The 12,298-nt window shown below is 49.2% G+C and overlaps 1 protein-coding gene and 1 long non-coding RNA gene across 3 annotated transcripts in view; both read right to left on the bottom strand.

Annotated features, from left to right (window-relative positions):
* LOC129498905 (uncharacterized) overlaps window positions 1-12,298 on the bottom strand; it is a 47,407-nt gene that overhangs the window by 21,673 nt on the left and 13,436 nt on the right. For both annotated transcript variants that reach the window (XR_008662237.1, XR_008662236.1), the window contains one exon: window positions 5,376-5,482. This is a non-coding gene — a long non-coding RNA (uncharacterized LOC129498905). The remainder of the gene's footprint in view (window positions 1-5,375; window positions 5,483-12,298) is intronic.
* SOX2 (SRY-box transcription factor 2) lies at window positions 7,119-8,771 on the bottom strand. Its single transcript, XM_055308488.1, has one exon. It carries the CDS (start codon window positions 8,334-8,336, stop codon window positions 7,365-7,367), a length of 972 nt encoding a protein of 323 aa, XP_055164463.1. The 5' UTR covers window positions 8,337-8,771; the 3' UTR covers window positions 7,119-7,364.

Here is a 12,298-nt window from a genome sequence, read left to right as displayed (position 1 = left end):
CTTTGCCTGTGAGCTCAGGCCGCCTGGTGCTGGGCCTTGCGTGGTGACTGCCTAGGTGCTTAGGACTGGCTATTCGTCTGTCTGCTTCTGCTCAGGGGGACAAGAACCTCCGCAGCCCCCAAAGCTGGGGCTGGGTAGTGGGGACGGTGACCGGCTCCACCGGCCTCGCCCAGCAAAGTGTATGGATTGCCCTTTCTGGAACAGTCAAACGAATCATTTCATCCCTGAGGCCCTGCAGACCCTGACGTCACGAGGTGGGGGTGGGGGCGCAGTCCCGCTTCTGGCCTGGCCGCCAGCGATAAGAACCCTTGGGAAGAATTCACCGCTCCTTTTAATACAGTAATTATTTTTCTGCCTTCTGCGGGTGGGGGCGGCTCCGGCCCAGAATGCCGGTATCCCTCCCTTCAGGAAGATGCCCGGGGATGGCAAGTTTGCAGGATAACTTCCGAGGCGATCCCTAAGGCAGGACGAGGACTGGCAAAGGAAGCAGGGTGGTCTGTACAAGGCTAATTTCCCCTTCTGGGACTAGGAAGGAGACCCGAGTTTCTGTGTGGAGCTCTAGGGTCGAAAACGGGCATCTCTTGCCTTCCCTAGCTAGCACCCAATTCCACTGGGCCTAAGAAAAGGCATAGCTACCCATTCATCCTCTTTTGTGTCAGCAGCTTTGTACTCCTCTTGTGCCAGGTAAAGATGTATGATCCCTATTTTACAAAAGAGAACTGGGTGCAGCCCCCAGCCCTACCTGCTCTGATCCCGGGGAGCCCCGTGTCCCGGGCAGCCCAGTGACTCTCGTGGTTTCCCCACAGCCGCTGCACCTGGCCCTCTGGCTTCGGGAGGCACCAGGAGCCTGATTACCTTGCTGAGCCTTGGCACCAAACGGGGACAAACAACCTTTTAAAAGTAAAGGCCTGGGGTGAGAGGCGAGAGGAAGAAGGCAGGACCCGAGTGGAACAATCTCTTGATTTGGGAAGTTTGGGGCCTGGAAGCATCTTCGGGGTCACGAGGTCAACATGGGGGGGCGGGGGCTAGGGCTGGGCTGCGGGAGGGAGCCCTGGAGGAGCCCGGGCCCCAGACACCTCGGGAGGCGCCCCCGACCCGCGCGCCGCGGGCCGGTCCAGGCCTCAGAGAGGAAATCGGGCCGGAGAAAACCCGAGCCCTCGGCGGCACCTTCCCGGGGAGCCCCACAGGGGCCCTCAGCAGGGCCACGGTGACGTCAGGGCCCCGGCCGGCGCTGGCCGCCTCGGCCTCCAGCGGCCCCGCGCCCCGGCGGCTGCGCGGGCTGCGGAGGGCTCCCCAGGGCCGGGGCGGGAGGCCCGCGCGCTCTCCCGCCCGCTTCGCGCCCCGCACCGACGCCCGACGCCCGGAGAGGACGGCAAAGGACAGCTCAAGGCCCCGAAACCTTTCCTAACAGTGCGCACTTCATCCTGTGCATGCAGGCAGACGGGGGGCCTGTAACCAACGACTCCTGGAAGCTTGTAAATCACCTGACACTTCTTTGCAAAGGAGAGCAAAGCATCTCAACTCCAAAAGCCCAGAAGCAGCAAATATCTTTGCGTCCCGAAAATGAGAGGGCGTTCTATTTGCTTTTGAAGAGAAACTGAGTACCACCACTCAAGGAATCAGAAATATAGCCATTGCACCGAAATGTAAAATAAAAATCCCTCTAGACCTGCATACAGAGAGCTCTCTGCCATGGGAAATCTTGGCCTTGTCTTAGCAATCCATCCTCCCAGAGAAGTCTCATAGTTGAGAAAGTCAAGCCCATTATTTCCTAAAGGCTTCTTCTGTGGCCTTACAAGAATTTTTAAACTGGACAGCATTGTGGGAAGGAGCAGTGGTCACAAGTCTCCCTGGGTGATATCACAAGCAGGTCTCCAGGGAAGTTTTTAATAGAAATTAACTATGAAAGACACCAAACGAATTCTCTGGTTTGGACAATTTCTGTCTTTGGAAAGCTCCTTCTACAGCTGCTTACTCTAGAATTCCAGAGACTGTGTGTGTCCCTTTGGACTTTATCCACATTTTCACAGTAAAGTTCAAGTGTCTCTTCCCCTTCTCCTGTTTTTAAGTGATCCACCTCATAGATGAGGTCCTTAAAGAAATCCACCCAACCATCTTCCAACTTCAGTGTAAAAAAAAAAAAAGAAAAAGAAAGAAAGAAAGAAAAGGCAAAGAAAAGAAATAAATCAATCCTCGACCTCACTTGTAGCTGTCCAAAGCAGTTTTTGCTCTAAAAGCAAGAAAAGGCAGCATAAAAAAAAAAAAGTGATATGCAAATTATTTTAAGGCAATAATGGGGGTTGGGAGGGAGGTGGAAAGTGTTGGAGAAGTGTTAATTCAAGTCTCTGCTAAAGCTCACGGTGAGGGAAACTCCTCTTCCATAAAGCAAAATATGAGGACCTGTTTTGCAAAATTCTCCAAGAACAAGAAATAAAGGGGGGAGGATATAAAAAGCTCTTTTCATTACAATAAATAAATAAATAAATAAGCAGTGCCAACAAGCAGGCGATCAAACCACAGTCAAACTTCAATCTCAAAGCAGTTAGCTATAAACTGTTAGCAGTTGAAAAGTAAACCTGTGCACACAAAGGCACTGTTTAAATTTCTTCTTGTAAGGGTTCTAAATGAAGACCCAATCACTATGCAGTTAAGCGGTATTTCTTGTCCCCCTGAGGCGCTGATCAGTTCTTTTTAATGTGAGAAAACTGGCGACTCAAAACCCGTCAATGGAGTTCCCACAACAAAAGTTCTGAAAAGCTGAATGAATTGGGTTTGTAATTACTGCATCCCGTCCCCCCCCCCACCCCTTGCAGCTTATCTCTTATTCATTCACCTTATATTATTGTCAAGGAATCTTACTTTCAAAATCATTCCCTTATCATTTTACCCAGGGCCACAGAGGAACTTATGACAGAGCAGAAATGGAACACTTGCCTACCCCCCCCACCCAGTACACCTGGAAATGTTCAAACCAATAGGTGGGGAGGGAAGGAGGGACTATCTTGTACCCCAATTTACTGTGAGACTACAAGAACTCCAGAGTGCTCAGCCTAGGGAGCCTTGCAGTTTAAAAACCGAACTTTATTGGCAAACAGCAATGTGTGCCCTTTCTAAATTCAGAACCTGCCTGAGTCTCTGAAATCCTGTGACATCTCCACTTAGAAAAGGCAAAGGTTATAAATAAATCCCCACCCCTCTCTCCCCAAACTGCAAGGCCCTAAAAGACCTTGCCAGACATGATGTAGAATCTAAGATAACTTCTTATGTTCTTGTTTTGTTTTGTTTTTTCCTTTTAAAACAAAACCAGTAAATAAACCAGAAAAAGAAACTATAATCCCCCCAAGTCTCAGCCCAGGAAAAGGTTTTATGAAAAAGTCAGCTTTAGAATGCCAGGGCCCTGTGTGTATTTCAATCCAAGGCATGGCTGATGGAGGAGATTCTCCTGAGATTTCCTACTGTAAGAATGTGTCGGTTCTAGAAATAAGTACAGCTATTACAACCAAATCTACTAGCAGACTAAATAATTAATTGAAGCGTTGCTCTTTGACCCTGGGAAAGTCCAGTAGGGACACGTTTATAGTAATAATACCTCCGAATGAGCCCTTGTCAAATATTCATTTAGTGGTTAATGTGAGCCATTTCCCCCTGGGACCGTCTGTAATACCAGCTTCCCAGCATTGGCAAGAAACCTTGCTAATCTACTACAGCTCAGCAAAATATTTTAACGCTCTTTATTTAAAGTAGGGGGCGGGGGTGCGGGGAAAGAAAAAATTGCAGAGGGAACAGACTATACTCTCATCCTTCTACATCTTTCCATTCCATGTGCAAGGTTAACAAAATATTAAATTCACCCCCTTTGACTGCAAATTGAATGGTGAACAGAATAATATCCCAAGGAAGGAACTGAACACTCAACAACTAACTTCAGAACTGAGAGATAACCATCTCTGGGCAAGTTTATGGTTTCCCCCTTCTTGGAAATCATATTATAATTACAATATTGTATATTCAGTATTAATCTATTCATGAAACTAGACATCTTGGGGAATCATTTAGCCCAAGCAAATAAACGATGAACTATATGACATTTTCCTCAAATGCACTTCATCAAAAGAATTTATATTTGCCAGCAAAATAATTTGGCTTTCACTTAGGAGATAGGGAAGGATCGGAAGGAAAAATGTGAGTTCTCTTGTTTTAGGCAGACAGTGACAATCACTCAAAACTAGTTCAACTTCCTAAAATTGCTCTTTTCCTTCTTGCAAAATATTTGAACCTGAGCATTTTGCCAAAAAGTTGTTGCTTTTTTTAGCCTGATCCTGTGGGCTCTTTTTTTTTTTTAAGGGAGCCTAGTGCAGTGCAATTACTCTAAACCCAATACATATTTCTAATATATCTATTTTTTTTTCAAATATATACACTCCATATAGTTGATTGGTTCAAATTCCGGGAATATCCTCCCCACCCCCCAGCAAGATCATTTGGATCTTTATTCAAAGTTTCTTTTATTCGTATGTGTGAGCAAGAACTGGCGAATGTGCTCATTACCACGTGAATAATCCGTATATGCATTACAATGGCTGGCCAGGCCGGGGGAAATTCTTTTAGAGTCTCTGCATTAATTAGGGGGGGAAATGCCTCGCTTAGAATTGGGAACTGGCATAATAATTGTCCTTTACCCTAAAATGAGGATTTTTTTTTAAAAAAAGAAATAAATGAAAACCAATTCACACCAAAAATAAAGCAATCCACATGAAATAAAAATACGGAAAATATGAGGATCTCTCCAGCTGAGCCCAGAACTAACATTAGCAACACCACGAGAGAGAAAGACTTTCTTGGAAAACGAGAAAGTGCAGACCAACGGGTCGAGCTAACTCGGGGTGGCTGCAGCCGGTATTTTACTCCTGGGTGGAAGGAGCGGCCGGATCCCAACTTCTCCAAAGTTGCAGCAAGTTGACACAACAAGCCCTTGAAATTGTGGGTAGTAACCCACGCTCTTAAGAATGCCCGACTCGATGTTCCTGGCCCCCTTTGGAGGGGGGAGATGAGCGAGGTGAGCAGTAAGGAAGGAAGGAAGAGTCCCTGAGTCAGGCTTACAGATTCTGCGGCTGCGCCCAAGCGCGGGGCGGCTGTGCTGCAGAAACCCCGCTCAGTCACAGCCCCGGCCGATGCCCCAACTTTTCCGCTCCCACTGAGGACCACTATAGTCTTTCTTTACCTTTCCTAGGGCAAAAGGAAACAACAAATCCGATCTTGGTTCCCCACCGCCTCCCCTCCCCCTACTTCTCCACTACTGTAGTAAAACATGGTTAACAGATCAAAAGCATAATCATCTCCAAATGTGATTAGATCGGACAAAGTAAAATATCTACCTCGGAGTTGACTGTTTTCTTCTTTAATATGGCTGTTGCCTGGCTTCTCTTTTGCTTGTTATCAGCTGCAGAGATATCCGATTTGGGACTACAGGCTTGGACCCGCGCTGCCAATTTAAGAAATGGAATTCGTGGAGGGAGAGAGAGGAAAAAAGAAAATAAATAATAATAATAAAAAATAGCCGTGGTAAGTCGGGGGAGGGGGGGGTGGTTTGTAAGACGCTCTTTTGCTTTCCCTCGGCCCTAAACAGGAAAATGTAGAGGAGAAAGTTTATGAAGTCAAGGAACAAAGAAAGCAAACCACTTGTTTCCTCTCAAACAATAGCAGGGCTGAAGTAATCCAAACACCCACCCAGCAGATGAGCACTTTGCATGTCTAGTTTGCAATTATTCCGATACAAGAAGCATCATTTTCCCCTAGAACCAGGTTTCCAAAGGGCCATTGTGCATTTAGGAAAACGAAAACAAAACCAGCCAACCTGGTTCTGATTTGGCTCAATACCCCATCTGCTGAGCTACATGAAAATTTTCAGAATTGACTCCTTCTTTCTGGCAACAAGTGGCATAAATCAGTTTTAAGTAGAAGTCCCCATCATGCTTATTCATGCAGCTTAGAAAAGGAGAGGGTGGGTTTACAATATATGTCTCTAGTTTCTATTTTTAAAATGATATAAGCATTCCAATTTTTTGAGAGTACTTATATTCAATTAATCATTCAGACATTTATTTGTTGCAATTAACATTAGCACACGCTACTGGACTAGAATACCAAGGTTTAGGTATTTTGCTTTCTTGGCTGAGCACAGTATATACCCGGAGGAGTTATGTATAATCAGTGTTATCCAAATAAATGAAAGACTCAAGCATAATTTCAGTGTCCATATTTCAAAAATTTATTTATCTCAAACTGTGCATAATGGAGTAAAAACTTAAGTTGAAAATGTACCTGTTATAAGGATGGTATTAGTTCAAATATATACATGGATTCTCGGCAGACTGATTCAAATAATACAGAGCCGAATCTTTAAAATACAACTACGGAAAATAAAGGGGGGGGGGAACCTTAAAATATCACAATAAATTTACAGAAATATTACAAACCATAAGAAAATATTTCAAACACAGTAATTTCATGTTGTTGCTTTTTTTTTTATCTGAACAAAATGGAAAGTTGGGAAACAAAAGCTATTATAAATTACCAACGATGTCAACCTGTATGGCCATTTTTGCTTTTAACAGTAAGTTAAAAAAAAATTTAGTACAATCTAAAACTTTTGCCCCTTTAAAGAAGACCACGGAGATGGTTTTGCCAGTACTTATTCTAATTTTTTTTCCTTTTGTACAATTTTTAAACAATTAAAATGTCCAAATCTGAATAATTTTCTTCTTTTCCACGTTTGCAACTGTCCTAAATTTTCAGCTGCAGAATCAAAATTCAGCAAGAAGCCTCTCCTTGAAAAATATTGGCAAATTCTCAGCTTATAAACAATGGACATTTTGATTGCCATGTTTATCTCGATAAATACTGTACAAAAGTTGCTTGCAAATATTAAAACATTTTTTTTTCGTCGCTTGGAGACTAGCTCTAAATATTATTGGTAAAGACTTTTGCAAACTTTCTGCAAAGCTCCTACCGTATCACTAGAACTTTTAAAAAGTTTTGCGTAGTTTTCTTTCCTCCAGAGATCTATACAAGGTCCATCCCCTCGCCCTCCCCACGCCCCCCCCCTCCGGTTTTCTCTGTACAAAAATAGTCCCCCAAAAAGAAGTCCAGGATCTCTCATAAAAGTTTTCTCGTCGGCATCGCGGTTTTTGCGTGAGTGTGGATGGGATTGGTGTTCTCTTTTGCAGCTGTCATTTGCTGCGGGTGATGACTTTTTTTTTTTTTTGAGCCTACCGGGTCTTTCTCCATGCTGTTTCTTACTCTCCTCCCGTTTCCCTCGTTTTTCTTTGAAAATGTCTCCCCCCCTCTAGTTCACTGTCCGGCCCTCACATGTGCGAGAGGGGCAGTGTGCCGTTAATGGCCGTGCCGGGCACCGGGCCGCTCTGGTAGTGCTGGGACATGTGCAGTCTGCTGGGGGCGGCGGGCTCCGGCACCTCGGCGCCGGGGAGGTACATGCTGATCATGTCCCGGAGGTCCCCGGCCTGGCAGGGCGCCCTGGAGTGGGAGGAGGAGGTAACCACGGGGGGGCTGGAGCTGGCCTCGGACTTGACCACCGAGCCCATGGAGCCCAGCGCCATGCCGGGGGTGCCCTGCTGCGAGTAGGACATGCTGTAGGTGGGCGAGCCGTTCATGTAGGTCTGCGAGCTGGTCATGGAGTTGTACTGCAGGGCGCTCACGTCGTAGCGGTGCATGGGCTGCATCTGCGCGGCGCCGTGCGCGTTGAGGCCCGGGTGCTGCGGGTAGCCCAGCTGGTCCTGCATCATGCTGTAGCTGCCGTTGCTCCAGCCGTTCATGTGCGCGTAGCTGTCCATGCGCTGGTTCACGCCCGCGCCGAGGCCGGCGCCCACCCCGACCCCGCTGGCCATGCTGTTGCCGCCCGGGGCCAGCAGCCCGCCGGGCAGCGTGTACTTATCCTTCTTCATGAGCGTCTTGGTTTTCCGCCGGGGCCGGTATTTATAATCCGGGTGCTCCTTCATGTGCAGCGCTCGCAGCCGCTTGGCCTCGTCGATGAACGGCCGCTTCTCCGTCTCCGACAAAAGTTTCCACTCGGCGCCCAGGCGCTTGCTGATCTCCGAGTTGTGCATCTTGGGGTTCTCCTGGGCCATCTTGCGCCGCTGCCCGCGGGACCACACCATGAAGGCGTTCATGGGCCGCTTGACGCGGTCCGGGCTGTTCTTCTGGTTGCCGCCCGCCGCCGCCGCGGTGGAGTTGCCGCCGCCGCCGCCGCCGCCGCCGCCGCCCCCCGAAGTTTGCTGCGGGCCCGGCGGCTTCAGCTCCGTCTCCATCATGTTGTACATGCGGGCGCTGTGCGCGGGCCCGGCCCGCCGGCGGCCGCCGACCCTCGGCCCGGCCGGGACTTTGGGGGGCCCGCGGGCGGGCGGGCGGGGGGAGAGGAGGAGGGGAGGCGGGCGGGGGTGTCGGGAGCGCAGGGCTCCGCGAGAAAAAGCAGGCGAAGAATAATTTGGGGGAAGAAAAGAGAGAGAGAGAGAGAGAAGCAAACTGGAATCGAGATCAAAAAAAAGCGCTTCCCTCCTCTTCTGGCCGATCCTGCCGCCGCCGATGATTGTTATTATTATTTTTTGGAAAGGCTTAAGCCTGGGGCTCAAACTTCTCTCCCTTTCTTTCTCTCTCCTCTTCTTTCTCTCAGTCCTAGTCTTAAAGAGGCAGCAAACTACTTTCCCCCTTTTGCAAACACTCTCTTCTCTGCCTTGACAACTCCTGATACTTTTTTGAACAAGTTAATAGACAACCATCCATGTGATGGGGGCTGTCAGGGAATAAATGGGTTTCCGGCGACCAATCAGCGCGCGGCGGCTCCTCCACTCGAGCCCGGCCTCGCCGCCGGGTTTTGCATGAAAGGGGGCGGGGCCTGCCGCGCCGCAGGCCGCGCGGGGGAGGAGGGGGAGGAGGGGGGGGGAGGAGGGGAGGAGGGGGAGGAGGGGGAGGAGGGAGGGGGAGGCGGCTCCCACAGCCAGCCTGCCAGCCACTGAGAAACCTTTGTATCCCCTCTCGCAGCAACAGGTCACACCATACGCCTTTTCGAAGGAAGTGGGTAAACAGCACTAAGACTACGATTCTTTCTTTCTTCTTCAAACTTCACGTTGATTTACTTTTTTTGGTGCTGGCCGCGGAGTTGAGGAAGGGGCGCGAGGGCCCGCAGGGTGGAGGGGCGGGGCGGGGCGGGGCGGGGGGCGGCCAGGGCGACGGTCCCACTAGGATTTCGGGACACAGGCGGCGCGAGAGTCGGTGTGTCCGGGTCTTCCCGCCCCGCGCGCCTCTCCGCGCCTCCCCGGGCTCGCGCTCCCGGCCCCGGCCCCGGCCCCGGCCCCTGCCCCTCCGGGCGCCGGCCCGGCTCCCCCCTTCCTCACTGTCCCGACCAGAAGTTAGGAGGCGGGAAGCGCCGTCCCCCAGACCCTCCTGGCGGCCCCGCCGGTTGCTCGCCAGCGGGCCGGGTCCTAAGCACCAACGCGGCCGACGGTGCCCGGCGGGGAGGCCGCTCCAGCCCGCTCTTCCCCGCCGGCCCCGCGGGCCCCCTGCCCCAGCCGCGTCGCCGACGCAGGGGGCTGCCCCCACTCCGTCCGGGGTCCCCACCCTCCTGTCGAGCCTCCCCCGGGGCAGGACTTCCGCGGGGCCGCCTTCCAGAGGAGGCTGGGGGGGGCGGAGAGGAGACGGCCGTCGGCTGGACGCTCCGAGGTGCGCGCGGCCGAGCGGCGTGCGCTCCCCCTCCCCTCCGCTCCCCCGGCCGCGCTCGCCCCCCCCCCCCCCCCGCGCAGGGTCCCGGGACCCGGGGCAGGGCCGGCCCCGCCGCGCATCCCCGCGTTCCTGCCCGCGCCGCGGGGCCCGGGGCAGCGCTCGGAGGGGGCGCGGGGCCCGGGGGCGGGAGGGATGCGCTCCCGGCACAGGTGCAGGCTGCGCGGGCGGGAGGGCGACGCCGGGCCTGGCCCCGGGGGGGTGGGGCAGGCCGGGGCTGCGGGAGGCTGGGAGGGAGGCGGGGGTAGGGGCTCAGGAATCCTGCCCGCCCGGGACCCAAGAGGGTAATTTTAGCCGCTCTCCCATTGTCCTGACGTAAAGATTTCAATAGGTAGGCGCTCAATGCGGCAGCAATGGCAGCACGTCCGTTACAAATAGGTAGTTTTGTTTCTCTTGTTGTCGCTACACGGAGTCAAACAAAGCCCCGTCTAAGTTTCCTTCCACTCTCTTGTTGGGATCTTTGTGGCTAAAATGCACTTGACTACAAAGGGGGGGGTGGTGGTGGGGGGAAAAAAGCCTGATGCCGTTTCTTTTTTATAAAGGGCTTAAACCATCAGGGTTACTTATTTTCTTTCTTCTGTAACACTCTCTCCGCCCCCTCATCCCTGATCTATCTACCCGTACTCACCCTAAGAAAATGTACTGAATGGTATCTGTCGGCCACGTTCCATTTATTATCTTCACAAAACTTTGCATTGTTTCGTTCCTTACTAACCTCCTTCTTCCCATCACCGTCACTACCCCCACGCCAGCTTCTCCAGTCCCTGCCCTCCCCGGCTTTTCTGTTCCCTGTCAAACTCAAGATAAGTATGCTCCCTGGAAAGCCAGGGAAGTCGAGAAAAAGAATCCTGCAGACTTTTCTTTATAAATTATTATTTCCAGTCAAACTCCCCTCCCCCCACCCCTCCATCAGTTTCTTCCTTCTTCTCTAAGTTATGGTTTGTCTTAGCTCTTGGCAACCCGGGAAGGGGGGAGCCTGGGCCTTCTCGAAACGGATGAATGCATGGCACTCTTCAAAACAAAATAATGTCTAAGGTTTATTCGAGGTGTAATATTAAGCTACACACGGACATGGAGATTAGGAAAGAGAAAAGGTTAGAGGCTCAGGAGACAGCACCGCAGCCACCGGCTTTTCAGCGCGTCTGGTTTCAGGGATGTGGCTGGTGCGCCCCCTACTGGCAGATTCGCTTTCCCAGGACTACAGTTTTGCTTTTTACCTTTAAAAGAAGGTGTTTGAAAATAATTAAAGGAAAAAAAAAATTGCGGGGAATGGGAGGAAGATCCAACTAACTACACGTAATCCAAACAAAAGAAAAGTTAACAAATCATATAAGCTTTGGAACCAAATCATAAGAATCAGATTTAATTTGCTTAACTTAGAAATGGGCATAGAACCTCCACATAAGTAGGAGGTTAAACCATGAGAAAAAAAATAGGTACAAATTATGAGATTCAACATATGAATGAATTATGATTGTCCAGATGCCACGAAGGGCAGGCCAAGCATTCACTTCATGATTGTGTATGCACTGGTCTGCGCTTAGTAGCATTATTCCGAAAACTTTAAAAAAGCTTATGGATAATTAAGTCTGAAGGAAAAAAAAAAAAAAAACCAAGGGGTTGATGTGGATAATGGTGGTGTACATGTATTAAAATAAATACTAATAACGAGTGGTTACAGTAGCAAATTTTTTAATCTCCCCCTCTCTCAAGAGGCAGTAGGAAGAGGCACCAATTTTTCCTTGGGATAATGTATAAAAGCTTTTATACGTTCTCAGATGCCTGTGTTTGTGCCCGAACTCTATAATAATGCATTTAAGAGGTTAAAGGGGCTGGCTAGGTCTTTTGTTAATCGCTTTTATCATATAAATAAGCTATGGAAATACATTACAATTGTGTTATCATTGGTTGCATTTATTTACAGCTTTATTTTAATTAAGCCTGCTGTACTTATCAAGGCAATAAACTAACTGTGGCTGGCATTTATGCATAATAATGTGCTATGAAAATAAGATTAAAGAAGATGGTGATAGCAGAAACAATTTTCTCATTAGATTTTTTAGAACATATGCATTAAAAAAATCAGATCACCGGCCACTCTATTTCAATCCGGCACTATCACTGGCCCCTAAATATAATAATAACTATAATAATCACGATAGATGATACAAGCAGCACTGTTTTAGGTTTATAACAGATGGCTACAGTACTAATAACAATGCACCATTGACTACTAGGGAATCAAAATAAGACTTGGAAGAGGGTGCTTCATCCTTCAAGAATTTAAAAATGTTGCCATTGGCACAATGTGTGAAAATTTAAAGTGCTTAATCTAAAGGATGTATAACATTTCCCTTTCATGGGCAGCAAAAAGCTGCATACTTTTAAAGCAAGATTAGAAATTAGGAACAAAAATACCTAACTCCTAGGATATTCTGATTTAATTTTGCTCTACTGTATAGACCCCAGCCAAAAACCCTTAACTGATTAAGTGTAGCTCAGTTTTATC

The sequence above is a fragment of the Nyctereutes procyonoides genome, unplaced genomic scaffold (genome assembly GCF_905146905.1).
Source record: "Nyctereutes procyonoides isolate TBG_1078 unplaced genomic scaffold, NYPRO_anot_genome, whole genome shotgun sequence".
Lineage (NCBI taxonomy): Eukaryota > Metazoa > Chordata > Mammalia > Carnivora > Canidae > Nyctereutes > Nyctereutes procyonoides.
The sequence above is the reverse complement of the archived record's forward strand: the minus strand, read 5'-3'. Positions and strand labels throughout refer to the sequence as shown.

Coding starts and splice junctions, on each gene's coding strand:
- SOX2 (XM_055308488.1), bottom strand. CDS start 8,336: ATGTACAACATGATGGAGACGGAGCTGAAGCCGCCGGGCCCGCAGCAA.